Here is a 20,696-nt window from a genome sequence, read left to right on the forward strand (position 1 = left end):
AATTTCTGTTCGGCAGTCTTGTTCCTCACAGATGACATTGAGTTGCATTTTAAAACATTATTCTTCTGTCTTAATTAAAGTTAAAAAGTCATCTGCTGTTGCTGTTTGTTGCTTGATGTATTTGTGCTAAGCTACGCAAACTTAGGCAGCGTGCCAAAACCCACAGGGTCACTGCTGATTTGCATGAAGCAGAATGGCTTGGAGCCTCCCCCACTAACATGCTGCAAATAAAACGACCATTGTGTTTCTGACATATGATGGTATGACCTTTTTTCAGGCTTGATGTAAACTGCATCTCTGAGGACACATCCCTGCTTCTTTGCAATTAGGCTGCCTTGGGCTGTGCACAGAGATCTGAGCTTCTTGTACACCCAGCCTAGTCAGTGTTGCATGACAATGCACTTAATGGCATTGTGAGACTCGGTAATCAGGGCTTGGTAGAGTACGGTGGAAACTGTCAGATTTCAAATTGATGGATGCTGCAGACTTTCTTTTTTTCATGTGGTTTTCTGAAGCTGCTGAATTTTCTCCTGCCTCTTTCTTCTCTTCTAATAGGTTGTGAAAAAGTTTTCAGATTAATCTTTTGGGAAAACAGTGCCAGAATTGTGGGAATTGCAATGCTACAGAAGGAACAGCGGCTAGTTTGCCAGCTTCTGCAGCTGCATCAGTGTACAGATAGAATATTGCTGCTAGCTGTGGTGGTGCTTTGACCATGGCAGGGGTGGAAAAATAGCACAGTTGCCATACATCTTACCATAGCTGTAAGTGCACCCAGCTAGTGTCTCCTAGGTGTAGGTGTGAGTTGTGTGGAGGACATGGCAATCTCTGGATATGCTTATACTTTGCAAGTCGGGGTGCCCTGTACAGTTAAATCCCAATATGATTTGACATATCGGGACATCAACCTCTTGCAGACTTGCTGAGGCAGAGTTAAAAAAATGTTACAGCCATGTAGCTCTGTGCAAATGCAGCTGTTACATGTTTAATTGGAGGGTGGCCTGTATACCCCCAAGGCTGCCAGTTTGGAGGGTAGAGTAGGCAGTTTAAGCACATCTGGCTTTATGTTCATGTGTTCTACAGCTGAACAGAATCTCTTCCAGGTAGAGAGAGACAAGAGAGGATCTCCTGAAACCTCTATTAGAGCAGACAAGTGTGTCTTTCTCCCTTTCCAAATGTTCTGAATGCCTTAATCCAGGCCTGTAGAAATTGCTCTGCTACAGGAGAGAACAGTGCAGGCAGAGGATATTCCTAGAGATGGCAGAGTCCCTGAGGTGTCTTTCTCTGTGTCCTGATGGAGGAAGCAACTTCATTCAACGTTCTTCTCTGCTATGGGATTTTGCAGCCCTAGCCAAGAGGGAACCTTGAATGGTAGGATATGAGAGCAGGAAAGGAGGATCAGCCTCTGGATCGTGGTGGCCACGCTCTTTAAATACCAGAGGAGCTAGAAAGATATAGAAAGCCTTGACTTGATACTCTGTATCTTTGTGTACTAGGAATCAAGCTGTCATCACAGGCCTGTAAGGTCAGGTTGTGTTGGGTACCTCATGAAACACCTTTCAGAATGGTGTCTAAAAAAAGAAGCGGACTGTAGGCAGGTGGTATCATGTTTTATAGATGAGGGTCATGTATGGCCTTGTATATTTGCAGTCATATATCCATGAGAAACATGGTAGTTGCACGTGTTAGTTGCACGTACGTTGGCACAGGCTTGCTTGGAAGTCACGTGGATATTCCCAGCCTGTGCCTGGTGAAAGCAAGACTGTGAATTAGCTGTGGTCCAGAAGCTGCACTCAACATACCTAACTCTCAGCACCTTACTGTCAACATACATACTGTCATACAGCTGTCTCTGGAGACAGATGGATATCATCATACCTGTTATTCCGTACATGTAGGCATGTCCTTCACTTCTTTGGTTTCAGAGTCCTTGGATATGCACTCTTGTGTGTTCCAGCTGGCCGGAGAACCTGCTGGACCAGAGAAGACACAGGCAGTGGGAATGGTTATGGTGTCACTGATACTCTGTAGTTTGGTTTGTTTGTTTTGTTAAGAGTGGGATAATGAGTACTGAGAAGGTGAAATTACGGGGAGAGGCAGAAAGTGTTGTATGTGAGCTTCCCTGCAAAAGAATATTTTAAAGGTAATGGAATAGCTCCCAAGTTGTGCTCAGCAGTGCTTGGTGTGAGGTGAGGATGCAGGGGCAGGGTCTGGGGGCTTGTTTGGCTTGTGCTCATCACTGTGTCTGTGTAACAGATCAGGCTGTTTGTGTCTGGAGTGCCTACTTGTTTTCTTCATTCTTGGGCCTGGAGACTTCCTGGCCAGGGTGGCTGGTAAGCCTGCTTGGTAACCTTAGAAGAAAATATGATTATGTTATTTGCCTTCTGCAATCTTGATTAAGCTGATCTCTAGGCTGGAAGGCCAGACTGGTTTGCAGTTCAGGCAGCAAAGCTGACAGTTGCTGTAAAAACAGTGTTTAACAGCTGTGATGTTGATCAGGCTTTGAACTTTAGGGAGAAGCGTTGATTAAAACATAAACACAGCAAAACATCCAAGCTGTTAATTGTCAGCAACAGTGCAGCTAAAAATTAGTGTTGGCAGGAACAGCTTTTGTTCCCTCTTTGGTTTTATATAATCAGCTGTTTAGGAGTTTTGTTTCTCTTCTACTCCTCCCACTCGCCAAATGTACGTTAAACTTACTGATTGTGTTCTGTGCAAATGTACACTTATTGTATGCAATATAATATCGCAATGTAACAACATTAAAATCTATCTTCAGGTTTTTCACACTGCTTAAGTTCCCTAGAGTCCTCAGATCTGAAATTAGGATCTGCCACTCCAGGAGGAACTTAAATTTTCCTTTTTTGATAGGCTGTGTCCGTAATCAGCAACTTCCTTAGATGACTGTGCTAGTTTACTAATGCATTTTGTCTTTTTCTCTCTTTATGGGAGACCTTGAAGGTCACCACTGGAAAGAAGTGCTGTATCTGCTTCTCCGTTGTCAGGTCATGTAGTGCACCAGGATATAGTTTGTTTGTTTTTCACTTTTTTTTTGTCAGAGAGAAAGGAGATTATTCTACTGGAGCTCTCAAGCCACCTGTGAGGTTTGTTTTGACACAGCTCTGATCTGTGAACTGCAGTATTTACCAGTCCATCATTAGAACGGCAAGGAGTAATTGAAAAGTTCAGCACTTTCTGCATTCAGTTTCTGTAAAGGCAGGTGATTTTGTTCAATAGTAAGGCCAAGATGTCCTCCCAGATGGAACAGAGCAAATGTAAACCTAGAGTTTTGGAACAAGTCAGCCATGTTTCTTCTCTCACACTTCTTTTAGACCATTAGCTTATATCTCCTTCAAACTGGAAGCCGTACTAATCCTTCAGCGCAATGCAGCAGGAGCTGTAAGAGAATCATTCAGGTGACATCTCTATTGTGTGTCCCATTTGTGGTTTATTAGTGCAGAGATGTAAGGCTTGGTCTGTGCTTTGGTCCCTTTGCATTTGTTTTGAAGTAATCTTAAGGCTGCCCTATGGGCCATGTGCCACTGAGAAAACACTTGGTCTCAAGGCAAGGGAGATCTGTCTGGCTGAGGATAAATGGTGCTTAATGGAAAGACACATTGCATGAGATGTTGACACTCTGAGTGAAGTATGATGATAACAGCTTCATTTTGTGATGTTGTTCTAACTTTTTATCTTTTTTTACAGCTTCCTGGATACTCAGCTTCTGTTTTGTTTACTCCAACAGAGGAAAAGTCTTCAGTTTCAGCCAGTGCTGCCTCCTACAGTGATGTGTAACTTACTTTTTCCTTATATCCCCAGACAGCACAAAGGCCAGTGGAAAAAGAGTTGTAGGAGATGTGGCGTATAGTACAGCAAAGGAAAGAGCTTCCTACATCACCCCAGTTCCTGGTGGTGTTGGGCCTATGACTGTGGCCATGTTAATGCAGGTATGTGGGCAGACTGAGACTGCTGGTCATCTCTTCTGCCTTTACAATTGGGGTATGTTGCTGCTGTCCTTCAGCATAGTAGCAAAGCAACTGGTGCTTCCTTCTTGCTCTTACAGAGGTCTGGTTAGGATTTCCAACTTCTAGTCCAAACAATTTGGATTCAGTTAACTGAGGAAAAAGATGGAGCTTAAGGAAATGTTAGGACAGCATTTTTCTGGTTAGGGTTTTGTTGGGGTTTTTCTGGGGGGGTGGGGTGGGTGATGTTGAGTGTGGTATCATGAAACAGTGAGGCTTATCTTACAAGAGTAGGCTTGTCTTACAGTGTTCTGGCTGTAATTCTAGAACTGTCCACAGGGTGACTGGATAAAAAGGAGGAGAGTAGAAGTATAAGTCAGCTCCTTCTGTTCCTGCTTTGCTTAAGAAACCCTGCTGGCACAGAACACCCCAAAAAATCCAGCATGCTGGCAGATAAATAGGTAGATGGATAGATAGACACGGTGGGGGTTTTTTTCTTCTTAAGAAAACTACGAGCAGAATCTCATTTTGGACTTCAGCACGTGCTTTAATCAAAGCACTTTGTGTTAATCTCAAACTGAGACAAATGGGACAGGAAACCCTTTCTGAGTCTTTGTGAACCGGCATGGTTCGTATGGTGGTGGTTGCTATAACGCATTTTCATGCTCATTTTAGAGCACAGTGGAAAGTGCACAGCGTTTTCTGGAGAAGTTCCAGCCTGGAAAATGGAACATCCAATATAACCAGCTTACCCTAAAGGTGCCTGTTCCAAGGTAATGCTTTCAAATAAAGCCACTGGCAGTATTCATGCAGCATAATACTTGCTTCTGTTCCCAAGCTTTGTGTAATACAGGGCATACAGGTATGTAGATTGTAGCTGGCATTGAAGTTTGGAGAGAAGTAGAGAGAAGGTTCCGTGAGGTCTTCCTAAGAGTGCAGAGCTAACCTGCAATGGTGCCGTGACATGTTGAAGGGTAGGCTTGGGTCATCCTGATAATATTAAGGCCTGAACATGGACTTCCACAGACTTCTTAGGCCAGCTAGGTAGTTGCTGATTGAGCAAATAGCGAGACACTTGTATTTTGGAAAATTTTCAGGCTGACATGGCAGAAGCCTAGCAGCTTGAAATAGAAGTTGGTGTCAAGTCCCCAAGGAGCAGTTGAAAATATCATAAAGGAGCATAACACATTGCCTACAAAAAGGCATTCTTGAAGTGAAAGGATTGGGCAGGGGGGTGTTGTTTGGTTTGTGGTGGGTTTTTGGCTTTTTTTAAAAAAAAAAAATAAAAGGAACTCCTGAGGATGTGTCTATTCTACTGTAGCCAGTATGGGTGGGATTGATTAACTAGGAAGGGTTAAAGCTTCCCTTTTAAAATATATATTAAGTGTAGTTTGTGCCATCCAGAAGTGGGGAATTTGTGAGAAGTCTTTGACTTATGAATTGACCTTGCTCTCTTTCTTTAAGTGATATTGAAATATCACAGTCTTGCATACCCAAGCCCATTGATCAAGTTGCAAGAGAAGTTGGCCTGTTCCCTGATGAGGTGGAGCTCTATGGCCAAACTAAAGCCAAGGTGCATCTGTCAGCTCTGGAACGGCTGAAGAGCCAGCCAGATGGCAAATACATTGTTGTAACTGGGTAGGTATTGCCTTAACAGAGGCATCGCTTACATGATGTCAAGCTGAAAGAAATTTTATTAGCATGGCTTCTTGTTGTATTGTCTTTTGTTAAGGTGACTGTATGGGGTGCTCTGGCTTTCGGTACATCACACTGTGAAAATCTAGTGGTTTGGCAAATAGATTTATCTCTTGTGGCAAATTGTGGAATGTAGTTCAACATTTCTCTCTGGGAAATGAATTGTTTTGGTCTGCAGGTCAGGGTTATGGAGGAAAGACTGGATCATAGTCAAAGTTCTAGTCTAGTAGCCTGCCTTCAAGAGTAACTAGCAAGTTGTTTCAGGGGGAAGTCTTCAGCAGATAATAGGATAATTTGCCAATCTCATTCCAGTTTCAAACTGATGAAGATTAGCTGAAGTCTGAGCCAATCCAGAATTTGAATTGCCATTAACTGCAATCGCTGGGTGACTGCTTTATCCCTGTTGAGTCTCACCCACTACAAGTGTTCAATTGTGTCTGTTCTGCTTTTTCACTGCAGGATAACTCCTACTCCCCTAGGAGAGGGGAAAAGCACCACCACTGTCGGTCTTGTTCAAGCCTTAGGAGCACACCTTCATCAGAATGTCTTTGCCTGTGTTCGGCAGCCTTCTCAGGGGCCAACCTTTGGTATAAAAGGTATGAGGTATTCTGTTGGTTGCAGTTGAACTAAATGGGGGAAGGTGGCATTCAGAGATTTATTCTGCTGCCTTGTAGTTTAACGTAATTCATATTTACGATTGCATTTCTTTTAAGAAACAAAAACCTTGGGTAAGTTCTACAGTGTTGTCTTCAAGTGCTGTACTGGGATTTAAACTAAGCAGCTCGACAGTAGGTGCCTTCTGAAAGCCATTAAGCAGGCACATGTAATACCACTCTGGGCTGGAGACAACTTTATTTGCATGGTTTGACTATTGTCTCTCTGTAGGTGGAGCTGCAGGTGGTGGCTATTGTCAAGTTATCCCCATGGATGAGGTAAATCTTTATACAAAGCCTCATTGCACACATAGCTCACAGACCTTGAGGAGATACTGCAGTCTGCAGTCAGATAACTTAGAAATATCTTTTCTTTTTATGTCCCAGTGTAGCGCTCCCAAAAACTAGATGCTTGATTTCAGCACATTTTAAAAAAAAAAAAAAAAAAAAAAAAAACCAACAAGCATCTTTGGTTGTTTCAGAAGGGTGCCTGCATGGTTAGGGAACTTAACAGGACTGGGGATTCCCAGTTCCTCTGATCCCTCCCCTTCTGTGCCTTGAATTTCTGTATACCCTTGAGCAATGTACATCCCCTGTCCCTTTTTCCTAGCACTGAAATGATGATGATGACGACTTAATACATTTTGGAAGCATATTAAGGAGTTCTGTCAGTGGCAGTGGTTACCGACTCTTTCTGTGAGCTGTTTTGGTGTACTTGTGTTTTAGATTACTAACATGAAATGAGAAGAGAGAAGTTGGGAATCAGTAATGCCAAGACCTCAGCCCATGGGGGACTGGCACTGCAGCACATTTCTGATGTGACTTGGCAACAAGTAAAATCCTGTGTCTGGGGGCAGGGAATTGAAAGGCACGTGTAGCACGTGCTCTCGTGCTTCTCTCAACTCTCTAAGTAATTGCCTGTAGAATTCTTCCTTTGTCTCATGCACTATAGATTGACACGGGGCAATTTTAGGAAGAAAAGCAGAAATGATCAAAAGGGCTGTTTGCTCCAGTTGATGCAGCAAGTCCATGAAAAAAAAAGAAATGTTAGGAAGCAGAATATTGATTTAGTCAGGTGCCAAGAACATGTGTGAATGATAGATGTGACAGGAAAAATAATCTCCTCCTCCTTGGGGGTGTTAATAAGATGAGCCAAAATACTTGACTGTGTGCAGCAGTGGGAAACAGCCCCGCTCTTGGAACCAAACTGGCTGAAAGGACTTTCTTTAAGTATGATCTGTGTGGTATTAATACACATAGTGTTGTGGGGGTGTTTTAATCAGTGGATGTCTCATAAACCTGAAGTATATGGAGTCACTAGTTACAGTAATGACCTTGATACGTCATTTGGTATTTCTACATGCGTCTTTCATCCTAGGAAAAGATTAGCAAGTGAAAAACTTTGAGTTCATGCTGCAGAACCAAGGTAGTAATAATTTCTTCTTGTTGCGTGCATGTAGAATGAGACAGCAATTAGCATTTACTAATTAAGATTTATTGTCAGCATGTGACTAGCTGCATTCTGCTTTGAGCTATCTGTTTTTAAGACCACAGTAGCAAGGCTTCAACAGAACAGTATTGTCAGGTCTTCTGTCATACCACCTTTTCTAATGTCCTGTTTTCGTTTTCCTCCTTTGTTGCTCTGCTACACAGGAAAAAAAGGTTGTTTTAACCACACCTTTTACTCCCTTACCATAATGCAGGTTTGTCATGGAAGCTATATATCCCAAGCCATTTGTCAGTGTAGCTACAGTGCAGCCAGATAGCTCATGTAGACACAAACCACCTTTTAATGAGCTAGAATCAAGAAAACTATTAGCAGTGTCACTGTGTAGTATGTGGCCTACAAGTTCTGCCTGTGCTGCTCAGTGTTTGAGTGGTTAGCTTTTGCAGAGCTCCATGCAACCACAGCTCTACTGCTAGCACTACACAAGGTTGCTAGTTTCAGTTTAGCTCAGATACTTTTGTAGGAGCAGCAGCTTCTGCTAATGTATGTGTGAAACCTGTTGTGCTTATAATGGGAGGGGGTCAGAAGGAAAGTGAAAGAGGAGCAATGCAGATGTGCCCTTCTCAGGTGTCAAGGAGCCTGTGAAAACTGTTATTGTGGGGAAAAAAAAACCTTTTAATTTGGCAGCTTCATTCTGGAAGTTTGTAAAATGATATAAATGTGGGTGAGGCATTTTTCTGTTTTAGAGAAATTCTTTCCTCTCTACCACATTCTGCACTGAGCAATCTCTCCCCCTCCACCCTCATTCACTTTAACATTGCTATTAATACTTCTCTTTCCATCTGTCTACAATGAATTGAAATAAATGAAAATTGCAGCAGGATGAGGTAACTGATATGTTTTATCTCTTCTAGTTTAACCTTCACCTCACTGGTGACATCCATGCTATCACTGCAGCCAACAACCTGGTCGCTGCTGCTGTCGATGCACGTATATTCCATGAGCTAACTCAGACTGACCAGGTACAATCCTTTCATGTGATGTTTTTGAGCCCAGCCCACTTTGGCCAAGATGTTTTGGGTGTGCCAACAGTGCTAATTAACTACCTGTTTCATTCTGCAAGGCTCTTTACAGCCGTTTGGTACCTTCTGTCAATGGTGTTAGGAAGTTCTCAGACATTCAGATCCGAAGACTGCAGGTAAGGTCACTGGTTTTGCATTGGTTTCTGGTTCTGTTCCATTTACTCATCCTTAACATAGGCAGAGATAGGTTACAGAAACCCTTGTGTTGTCCTCTAGGTTATTCTGCTGGAATTTATTTTTTATGTAAGAGTGCAAAAGTGTGGTAGCCGTAGCCCTTCTTACAGCACAGAAAACAGTGAGGTGCAGCCCCAAGGGGAAGAGTCATCGATGGGACTCTCTTTATCATATGCTGAGTAACTCAGTGGGAGTAGGCAAAGAGATTAGTGCCCTTTGTTAATAGTGTCAATTCAGTGTCCTTAATGCAGTTTAAGAAGGGACCAGAATCAGTCTCCATACCTTATAGCCAGTTACAGCTAGAGATGAACAGTTCCCATGTGACAGCTATATAGCTAATAACAGCACAAAAAAAGGCAATTTATAAAATTCAGCAAAAAGCAAACATACAGAATTTTGTCTTACCCAGATTGAATGGGGGAAAAAATTGAAAACTACCTGTCCCCTACATTGCCCACTCCTCCTCTTTCCAAAAAAGGATTCCCAGTAAGATGAGTACCCCTGTCACTGAGTGGCAGTCCCTGAGCAGACCACAGCTCCCCTTCTGATCCTTAGAAATTAATATGAACTAGCATGTGTCCCTGACTTCTGCAAAAATGAGAATTGACAGAGGAATAGTTTTGCAGTGGGCTTGGACCTTCTGGCTAGGAGGACAGCCTGGGGCCTGCTAAGCTCATTCACAGTACAAACCCGTTTGTGCAGTATTCAGGCTGGATCAGTTGCCCATTTGGAATTCAGGAGCAATAGTCAGACTCTTAGGAAGCTAAAACTGATTAATTGGCTATAATGTCTCAACCATTAGAGAACGTGTGGTTTGCTTCCGTTGCTGAGCAAAGAAGCTACATCATATTGCTTGGTGTTCCTGATGGATGGCTAAGGGAAGTCTACCCTAACCACTGTTCTCATTATTAAATGTCAAGATGTGAACAGGATGCTAATACTCCAGAAAAATATCTTTTTGTTTGGTTGGTGGGTTTGGTTCGTTTATTTCTTTTTCTAAATTGTGTGCTTGAAGAGGAAAAGACTTTCTTCTTGCCTGCTTTACTTCAGGAGCAAAATATGACTTAGCTGTCTAGTTAATTAAAAAAAAAAAAAGCTTGCTCGTTCATAAATCAACTCAGTCATTTTCCTCATTCCTAAGCTTGCGCTTGTGTCAGGCTTCTTGAGATAATTCTTCGCTCAATTAAGCAACTTGGCAAGCTGCCCATCCTCTCAGTATGTTCAAGATCAGCTTTCTGGGATGCTGACAGCCTTGTGACTGAATTGTTTAATTCCTCCTTTGTGCTGCCTAACCAGCATGCCGAAAGCAGTGTCTTTAAATACATATGGCTGCGTGCAGTGACCCTAGGCAGACTAATGAGAAGTGGATGTAAGCATGTGAGACTAATGGTTAGAACAAGGTATGTTAAGGAACTGCAAAGCGCTCTCTCTTACTCGTTCTGTAGATACCTTGCACAAAGCTTGGTGATAACCTACCCTAATGAGCTCTGTTGCTTGCTTTGCCTTTTACTAGCTGCCCAGCAGCAAGCTCTGCTTCCAGATACACACCAGTATGGATCATCTGACGTTGTTGTGGGGTCTAGAAGGGACACTGAAAAGGCAGCCCCTCCTTATTTCTGAATATGCAGATGCTACTGCTGAAGGCTCATTGCTCTAGTGAAGGGTTCATTTCTGTGGATCTTTTCATTATACCTTTTTTCTTTTATTTGTCATTTCCTGCCATAGAAATTAGGCATTAACAAAACTGATCCTGCAACTTTGACAAAGGAAGAAGTAAACTTCTTTGTGAGATTGGACATTGACCCAAGCACCATAACGTGGCAAAGAGGTACAAGAGCCATTAAATAAGGAATTATTAAGAAACAAAACGTGTGTCAAAAGAGAGGTTTGCAAGTGCAGCAGGAACTGTTTACTGAAAAAATGGGGAAGAGGGCAGGGCTGGCCTCTCCTGAGTGTTTGGTGGGGTAGATGCCTGTAGCTGGCATCCCATTTCTAAAAGGTCTGATGCATGGGCTTGAATCTGCTCTGAATTGGTGCAAGTTTGTTTCTGGATTTGTTGGTCACTGAGGGGATTGAGTTTGGCAGCTGTAGCCAACAGCCTTTTTACCTGACTGAGAAAGCCCGGTGGGCAAGGAGAGGGTTCTGCTCTGAGATTAAACTCAGTTTGAATCTGCCCACTTGCTCTGTTGGGGGCTGACAGCAAATAAAGACCAGATTTTTAAAAGGCTTTAAAAGATACCTGAAGGTAAAATCAGTTTCTGGTCTGGCAGACTTCATACTTCACTAGCAAAAGAAATCTCAAATATGGAATTTTTTCTTTTGATCTAAACCTCAAGAAGTTTCTTCTTTTTATTAAAACAGTGTGAAATGTACTCCAAAATCTGCTTCATAACTTGTAATGGGCCTAAAGTAGTCTGCCTCATGGGAAATATTTTATAAAATTCTTAGAATTTTTCAAGCAGATAGTAAGAAACAGCAAATTTAAGCCAGTATTTGGTAGTTTGCGTTTCCAGGGTAATTTGAGTTAATGGGGCTGCGTGAAACTTTTCTCACTAAATGGCAGAATCTGACCGTTTTATCACTTAACTTTTTAAAATTATACTTTCATTTCTTTTTTGGCTGTGATAATTTCCTGATTCCACATTGACTAATGATGGTGGAAAAGCAATTGGAATAATACTAGCAGCTCTGCTTTTCAGAAAGGCTTTGGACTTACGGTTCATGGGTGCAGAGGGAGGTAGGCTCCCTCTGGATGCAGTGCAGGGCCTGCGTGTGACGGTGGGTATCCTGACTTTGCAGTTCAGTTTTGGGAAAGAATCATGTTGAATAGCACTTGCCATTCTTCAGGAGAGGATGGTATCTCAAACTGCCATCCTCCCTTCGTAGGTGATGTAGTTGAGTTTTGAGTGTTTGTCATGGTGCACAGATGTGACATGACTTGAAACGTGACTTCTCATCTTTCTCTCTATTCCTCACAGTACTGGATACAAATGACAGGTTCCTTAGGAAAATCACTATTGGACAGTCTCCAACGGAAAAAGGTTTCTCACGAACGGTAATTGTTCCCTTTTCTTGCATGTTTTTAAAAGTCCTTTGAAAAATGAGGTCCTGAAGCAAGTTTCTGTAACTCCAGATTTTTCCATCTTTTACCAGTACCTTGTTAAAGAGAAAGCAGAAAGTCCCTTCAGCCAAGCAGTTATGTTCGCTACCAGCGCAGTGCTCAGTTTCATTGTCTGTTCCCTCCTTCCCTGTTCTCTCCTGAATGTTGGCTTCCCAAGCTGGGTTAACTGGCATAGTAACAGTGGTATATAATATGATACGTGGCAGTGGCTAATCTTCACCACTGCAGATGCTTTGGGTGGGATGTATCTGGCCAAAACTAGACACGGTATCCGAGCTTGTTCTTTAGATTCATTATATAATCAATAGAGTAAAATAGGCAGTCAGGGCTGTGACTATTCCCATCCCTTAAGTAACTGTCAAATTAATAGTTCAAATGAATTGTGCTCAGAAAAGCCTCTTTCTATTGACTTGAAACGTCCCCAGGGTGCTTAGCTTAGATGGAGGTGTCTGTGTTATGTCAGATGAGTTCTACCCCTCATTTCCTATAGAATATGATTTTTTTTTCATTTACTGTACTGTTTAGTGATAGTCAGATGAGTTAGTAACCTCAATCTTCAAAAATAAAATTTGTTACTCAGGCGTTCTTACATGAATCACTAATGTATGTACCAGGAGAGAGTCATATAATAGCAATGAAACAGGTAGTTTTTACTTCTGCAGAAAAAAAATCCCGTTTAAAATGGTCAAATTAAATGAAGTATGTTCTGAGAGTAATGCTTTAGTTTATCTTTTATATTTGTATGTCTGTATTTTTTTTGTTGTTGTTGTTACGATGGTAATAATTGGCCTTGTTTCAAGAATTTAATGCAAGTAAAGATTGCTACTAGGGAATCTTGATGACTTTGCATTCTTTATTCTTCTCTTGCAGGCTCAGTTTGACATCACGGTGAGCAGTGAAATCATGGCAGTTCTGGCTCTCTCTGATGGGCTAGATGATATGAAAAAGCGACTGGGCAGAATGGTAGTAGCTTCCAGCAAGAGAGGAGAACCAGTTACAGCAGATGACCTTGTAAGTCATTCAGTTCTTAAATGCTTTTTCCTATTGCTTCTGAAAGTTCTCGGACTGAAAAGCATAGGGACAGTTCTGTACAGAAAAGACATTAGCATATAGAAGATTAAAGATGAAATCATAGCCCCTGGAGTTAATGAAGGTGTTTTACTTCAATGTGGCTAGCACCTTATCCAGAGTGTGTGTGTGTGTGACCTGGGCAGGGGCAAAGGGTCCTGTGAGATGTGCTGTGTGTTGAGTTGGAGCTAGCACCGTAGGAATTAATGGGTAAATACATGGTGGCTTCTAAATAAAAAGCCTGTTTGCTTGTCGGAAGAATTTAAAATGCATCTTGCTGGTCATCCTGTTTCTCAGGCTCCCTGGAGTGAGGACAGCACTGAGCAGGAACAAAACCTCGTGCATATTTAATTGTAGGTGAGGATGTATCTTATTCTGGGAGGCTATGAATGCTATAAAAGCCAAACCCTTTGCAAAAAGTGCAGGGTCTCCATAAGGCAGCCTTTGAAGGACACAAATCCTTGATTTCCAGTGCATGGAATGCTGAATGTAGTAGCACTGGTGATGTCTATTACCAGTGTGTAAAGCAGTCCTAAGCAGCAGTTGCTAGCTGCAGCACTGTCTTGCAGCTGTCCATGCAATAATTATTACAGTACTTGGCATGTTTGTGGAGTGTGTCAGCTAGCACTCTCCCAAATGATGCTTCACATGGTTTCTCAGAGGAATAGCCTATGACCTAGACACTTCTTCCAAGATGTCCTAAAGACGGCAACCCTGTGTGGAGAAGGGAAGGGGAATTGAGCCCTGTGTGTGAACTGTGCCCTGCCGCTTGGCCTGAAGGCAGAGAACAGGCTTAGGACTGTTGCACTAGTCAATAGAATTACGGTATTGGTGCTTACTGCTGTCCCGTGTAGTAGATATTTCACAGACTGTTTTGCAAAAGACAAGAGTATTACAAATTTGCATGATGTGGTGGTAATGAGGTTTGTCTTGCATTTTCTGAATGAACGTTTCCAGTGAGAGAGACAAATCCACAGCCTGGGTATCCTGACTTGTGTTTCCAGCAAGGTGGCACACAGTACTAAGCTCTTGCTATCTTGCTATGGGCTTTTTGTTTTACTTCCTTTCAGGATAAGCCGAAGAAACAGCAGATTAGCAATGTGGCCTGACCCTGGCCTTGCAGGAAAAGGGCTAGACTGGGAACCATTTGTCTGTAGATGTTCTTATCTGAGACATCTTGGGAATGAGGGAGGGCACGTGCCAAAGTTCTGCAGGCAGCTTTGAGATCTTAATTCCTGCTGCTAGCACGCTGCCAGTTTAACCTTAAGTACCTAAGTTAAACCCTGTTCTGGAAAACAGGAGAGTCTCCTGCTGCCCATCAGCAGTGGAGGCAAATGGTGCCTGCGCAGGGAGTTGCTTCGAGTTTTATATAAAGGCCAGGTGATAGAAGTCTTTAATATCAACAATTTTTTTACTTTAACCTAATTATGTTTGATTTTGTCCGATGCAACTGCAGAATGGAGGTGGTATCAGACCTGCTGAACAGGTTCTCTTGAAAGTTGTGTGTTTGCACACATGGCAGCCATTGGCTTTCATCTTTAGGACTGTGCTACGTACTCATGCAGGCAGAAACACAGTGACTGCAGAGACCAGACTGGCACAATGAAATGTCTGGATCCTTCTGCTGTGATGTAACCACTGTCATGATTGTGGTACCAGGAAATGCAAAGAAACTGGGAAGAAATGTAGAATCAAAAATTGACTACAGGTTTTTAGATATGGGATGTACTGAGTGCTGCAAGCCTCAGATGTCACCATGGAAATCTTGCTCTGTAGTTTTCATTATTCTGGAGATGATGGAAGTTTAAAGCTTATCCATTAAATGTTAAATAAGCATTCATGTGGCAAGATTGAAACTAATGAAACAAAGCAGTAAATGTCTTTAAAAAAAAAAGTTTCATATAATTGAGTGCTGCAATACAATTGAAATTGAAAGGGAAGAAAAAGAAATCTGGTTCACTTTTCATAACTGCTGTGACCATTTGGCTCAGTACCCATGATAGTGATTCTAGTTACTTCTGCAAATGCTGGGCATCATCTGGTTTGGTTTCCACTGGACTGTCAGCCATAAGGATAACCAGACCCTCATTTTCTCTTCCCAAGGCAGACATGGATGGAATCACAAACTGTCACCTTGCAGGAAGCAGAATCGCAGCAGGTTATATTGCTGCATCTCAGAGGACACATGGCCTCCTGTGTTTGCCTTTCATGATGTCAGCATAGTCTTTCTTATGAGTGTAGATGTTCACTTTAAGTTACTTCAGCACAAGAGACTTGGGCAGTATGTAGCAGCTTGTTATGACATTTCAAGGTCAGTATGTAGAGCCTAGTTGCTGAGGGAGGGAAGAAGTTCAAGACAAATCTGCCTGCAAAGCCAAAGAACACTGTTTTGTACCACTGAATAGGCTCCAGTAAACCATACGTACATAAGGGTTACTTTTTTTGCTACTATTTACTAACCTTGTTATAGCATTGAAACACCAATTGTTCTTATGCCTTCACTATAAAGTTACGGCCAAGGAAAGTCACAACCAAGAGGCTGTCCTCAGCAGAAATCACAGATCCTCTTACATGGATGTAAAGGTTGTTATTCTGCCTTGCACTGACTAGGGTTAGTTACATCTAGAGCAACTGCTGATTCTGGTCTTGAAGGCTCACAAGGACAAAAGCAGAGCCTTGACACTGCATAGGAACTTGTTTCAGGGTCTCAGTACATCTGGAAACTGATTGCCCCTTTTTTTCTTTTAGGGAGTGACTGGTGCTCTGGCTGTCTTGATGAAAGATGCTGTTAAACCAAACCTCATGCAGACGCTAGAGGTGAGCACAGGTGACTTGCTGTACGTGCATTCTCAAAGCTGAAAGCAACCAGTGTGGTTCGTTCATCACGATCAGCGTGGGCTTACTCAGCTTAGAGTTGGAGATTTACTGTGGTTTCTTACCTGAAGTTCAGGGCTACGGCAGAAGGCATGTGGGATGACTCCAAGAAAATGCACTACACTTTGCTGTATCTCTGTTCTGTTGTCTTTAATACCAGGAAGTGTTTTGGGAATCTAAATGGTGTGGATGCAGGAGAATGGCATTAGCTGTCCTTTTCCTAAGCAGATTAATATCTGCACAAGTGGAGATTATTATAATCCTGTTTGCCCTGTAGTCCTTATTACTGATAACAAACGTTTGATCAGAAGGCTTTAAGATCTGTCTTCTAAAAGTGTTACTCTTTACCTTCAGCTACCATAATACTTAACTTCTGAATGCTCCAGATTTTCTATATTGTGTCCTCTGATTTTCTCGTTCTCACTCTCTTCCCTCCCTGCCCCCCCCCCCCCCCCCCATTTTCTAGGGAACACCAGTGTTTGTTCATGCTGGACCTTTTGCCAATATTGCACATGGGAATTCTTCCGTGTTGGCAGACAAAATAGCACTGAAGCTTGTGGGTAAAGAGGGTTTTGTTGGTAAGTGTGTGGAGTGCATTTTTTTGTTTGTTTGTTTTGCAGGGAGGGATCTGCCATTTTTTATCATGACTGGCTTGGGGGTTTTCCTCTTGGAAGAAGCTTCCAATTTGTATAATTGGGGCATGATTTCTCCACCCAGCAACTTCTCACAAGCTTCTTTTCTTTTAATTCCTACTCTAGTTACAGAAGCAGGATTTGGTGCAGACATAGGCATGGAGAAATTCTTTAATATTAAGTGCCGCTATTCTGGTCTCCGGCCTCATGTGGTGGTGTTGGTTGCTACTGTTCGAGCTCTGAAAATGCATGGCGGAGGGCCTGCAGTAAGTACTGGGCAAGGTGTTCCTTGGGCCCGAGGGGCTGTTACTGTTGTTCTGATCCTGTCGCTTAAAGGCCTTAGCATTTGATCTGTTTGTAATTGTCCCGAGATCTGCAATTGTAAAAGGATTCTGTATGTCCCTCTTTCTTGTAAGCTGCTTTGTTGTAATATGTTACAGGTACATACCTGCTTGTTTAATTGTCCCAGCAAAGTGCTTGTATGCTGGGGCACTTGTGATACTACCACAGTTGTTTTTTGTATTAGGAGTGCATCTTGCAGTCTTTTGTTCTTCCTTTTATTTTTTTCTTAGAAAAAGGATCAGCCTGGACTAGAATTTTGTATCTTGATGCTGTTTAATAAGACTCAAGCACAGATTGCTGTCATAGATCTTACAGGGTTCCCTCTTTTTTTCTTTTTTTTTCTCTAGGTCACTGCTGGGGTACCTTTACCAAAGGAGTACATGGAAGAGGTAACCTTCATTAGCTCTTGTTAAATCAGCTAACTGTGGTCATGACACAATGTTGTCATGCAGCGCATGCCTGGATAGCTAGTGTGTCATTTCTTTAGCTGCCAGGGAAATGCTTCCTTATACAAGCTGTAATGTTCTTACTTTTTTTTTTTAATGATGTTACTTTGGCTGTGCTGTTTCAAGCATTTGTTGTACTTGACCTAGCTGGTATTTGGAGCGTTTTTGTTTCTCCTGGGCTCATGCAATTGTCTGTGCACTCAGTTTTTCATAGCAGTATCTACTGTGTGTCCCCTGACCCTCTCGGTATGGAGTAATTGCTTGGTTGAAATACTGTCTCTGAAAATATGCAGAATACCTCTGTAATTACACTCTTCTTAGCAGCAGCAGTAGTTTTGGTTTTGTTCCACACACGCCCCTTCTTTGCAAGCAGAGAGGAAGGCGAACTGAAGTCTGAGCTTCTATCCTTGTGCCGTGAATGGCAGTGTACACTTGGATTATTGGGTTGGTTGTCTTTACATTGTGGCAGCTTTTTTACTTGTGGGGCTTCTGTATGGATTATTCTTTGCATAGGAAGGTATGAAATGTCTGGGTTTCCATGAGTAGTCTCTGATGCTGCAAAATGTAAATATGCATAAACCAAAAGCTGTTGCCATAGACTTCAAACAAGTGTCATGAAATTCACACTAATGGTATTTAATACTTAAAGACAAATGTGTCAGAGAGGAAAATGAGGCTTTACTGTGGGGAATTAATGAGCCCAGGTGTTAACTTACTAAGAATAACAAAAAATTGGTAAAAAGTGATTTCTCTTACCTTGGGTTGGCAGCTGAAAGCAGTGATCATTAGAAGCAGTCATTCCTTTTGCAGTCTTCCATCCAAGGGGATGCCCTGGTCTGGAGTGTTCAGAAAGCAGCACTGGGGATTTGCAGTTGTGGTTTCATCCCCATTTTGATGTTTTTATCATTAGCTGTGGATGTAGTGAATTCGGAAAAAAAGTTTCACTGCCCCGGATAAAACGTGCTTCCTGCTTGCTTTCGTCTTTACAGAATCTTCAACTACTGGCAAAAGGCTGTAGTAACCTAAACAAGCAAATCCAAAATGCACGGATGTTTGGTGTCCCAGTAGTAGTGGCTGTGAATGCTTTCAAGTAAGTGAGCTGGGATGTGGAAATGATGCATGAGTATAAAATTGTGACACTTTATAAATATGTTTGTTTTCAGTATTGTTTATATATTGTTTGCAGCATTTTGCATTGTTGGAAGATGCTGAATAAATAGGGGACCTCTGCTTGGTCATTTCAGATGCATTCATTAGTTCAAATTAGCTTAAGATTTTATGACTATTACAGCCTGACCGGGCAAATTACTGTGGATGAAAGGTGCCTGTCATGATGTGGAATCTAAGCTCAGAATAGATGGTGAGGTGCCAGTGCTGCCAACCATGCTGTGTTCAGTGGTCTGCTATATGGAGTAATTATGCCCCGCTGAGAAGCTTTTCAGCTCTGCACGTTGCACTGCTCGGGAGATAACATCTGTGTGTGGTCTTTTTATGCAAGCAGAAGGGCTTTGAACTGGTGTGTAAAGCTGATGCCAGCTGGAACAGAGTAGCCAGCTAAGGATTCTTCATTTGGAACGAATGCCTCTTGGCTGATCTAGAGAAATTGTGGGGTTTAGCTTGTAGTGTGCACATGATATAGCACACCTTAGCATCTCTAAATCAGCAATACTAACACCTTTTTGAGTTTGCTCACAAAAACAGGAGTTGCGTTGTTGATACAGGACAGAAACAGCAGAAAGTCTGGAACACTGCTCTGTCACTAACCATGGGTTTCTGCATGTAATTCCCGACCTACCTGTTGCTGTCTGCTCCTCTGTGGAGTAGCCTCCTCCACCAATGTGGAGAAAGCTGTGGTAGATAGCCCCTCAGCAGCTTCCTGATGGCTGGATTCTACGATTGCTTTGAACAGCTTCTGGATCTTGTCCAGAGTGGAAATGGTTAGAACAGTTAATTTACTGCGTGTGCATTCTGGTACAAATGTGCAAACTTTTCTCCTTTCAGAACAGATACAAAGGCTGAACTGGCCCTTGTAGTACAACTGGCAAAGGAAGCGGGAGCGTTTGATGCTGTGGAGTGCACTCACTGGGCAGAGGGAGGTAAAGGAGCAGTTGCACTGGCCCAAGCTGTTCAGAGAGCATCGCAGACACCAAGCAACTTCAGGTTCCTCTATAACTTGGAGGTAAGAACTTGCACTTATAAACTTTACTTGGTTTCAGTACCTTAAGTTGCTGAAGGCTAGCTGAGAGGCTGCTCTGAGAAACAAAAATTTGGGGTTTAGAACATAACACTTACTTCACCAGCCTCAAAGACCTAGTCAGTTGTCGTTGTTTTGACTATCCAGTGAAATACCATTTACTTTTGACACTGAAAGATGCTACTGTGACTGTGCTAGAGGTTTCTACCATGGCAGTCGTGTTCCAGGTTTAAGGGGAAGTTTAGTTCTTGAACTTGAGGCATGCATTCCCGTCAGAGCATGGTCTGGAACAAGCCTGACCAAACTGTTACTTAACTGCAGAGATTCTGGGTGCACTTGTGGCTCAGGATGGGAATCTATACAGGCTATGGAACAGAGTTTGTCCATTTAAAACTTTTTTTCTCTCTCTCTCTCTCTCTCTCTCTCTCTCTCTGCAAGTAAGGGTTATGGAGTCACACTGCAGATTGCGGGGGGGGGGAGTGAAGAGAGAGCATGTGTATTTCTAATGACTTTGTACATTAAGCAAATTTGACAGATGACTTAGAGGTGATGAAGTCATTGTTAGTTCCCAGGGTATGGCCTGCATCCTCCTTTAATAGCAAGCACCTATTCAAGAACCTAATGAGGCACAGAGCTATTCCCTCAAATTATTTTTGTCCACTATTTGACTTAGACTTGAGAGAGAATAAAGGTGCCTCTTCTGCAGTGGGGGTAGTTAACTTGTAAGCACAGCTTGTAAGAAATACTGTTGTATCATTTTGTTTCTGACTGTGGTAAACTACTTTTGCTCTCTTACCAAGAGAAACAACAGCAACAAGATAAATGAAGCCTGTTTTGAAAACCCTCAAATTACTGTATAGCTTTGTTCTACAGCAAATGGAAATGGGTCTTGTGCAGGGCCCATGTACAGATACAACACACGTGGAGGATTGTGAAGCTGCTGTAACGTTATGGCTCTTTGTGGTTTGGTCACACTGACTTGCCTGTCTTTTTTTTAATTAATATTATT

At 42.4% G+C, this 20,696-nt stretch overlaps 1 protein-coding gene across 1 annotated transcript in view; it reads left to right on the top strand.

The window, feature by feature from the left end:
- MTHFD1 (methylenetetrahydrofolate dehydrogenase, cyclohydrolase and formyltetrahydrofolate synthetase 1) overlaps positions 1-20,696 on the top strand; it is a 42,823-nt gene that overhangs the window by 15,291 nt on the left and 6,836 nt on the right. The window contains exons 9-24 of the mRNA XM_055802703.1: positions 3,817-3,944; positions 4,635-4,732; positions 5,424-5,597; positions 6,114-6,250; positions 6,540-6,586; positions 8,669-8,776; positions 8,878-8,952; positions 10,736-10,838; positions 11,989-12,065; positions 13,002-13,142; positions 15,948-16,016; positions 16,540-16,651; positions 16,832-16,971; positions 17,395-17,436; positions 18,483-18,583; positions 19,495-19,672. Of these exons, the coding sequence (XP_055658678.1) occupies positions 3,817-3,944; positions 4,635-4,732; positions 5,424-5,597; positions 6,114-6,250; positions 6,540-6,586; positions 8,669-8,776; positions 8,878-8,952; positions 10,736-10,838; positions 11,989-12,065; positions 13,002-13,142; positions 15,948-16,016; positions 16,540-16,651; positions 16,832-16,971; positions 17,395-17,436; positions 18,483-18,583; positions 19,495-19,672 (1,730 nt within the window). The remainder of the gene's footprint in view (positions 1-3,816; positions 3,945-4,634; positions 4,733-5,423; positions 5,598-6,113; positions 6,251-6,539; positions 6,587-8,668; positions 8,777-8,877; positions 8,953-10,735; positions 10,839-11,988; positions 12,066-13,001; positions 13,143-15,947; positions 16,017-16,539; positions 16,652-16,831; positions 16,972-17,394; positions 17,437-18,482; positions 18,584-19,494; positions 19,673-20,696) is intronic.

The sequence above is a fragment of the Falco peregrinus genome, chromosome 1 (assembly GCF_023634155.1).
Source record: "Falco peregrinus isolate bFalPer1 chromosome 1, bFalPer1.pri, whole genome shotgun sequence".
NCBI lineage: Eukaryota > Metazoa > Chordata > Aves > Falconiformes > Falconidae > Falco > Falco peregrinus.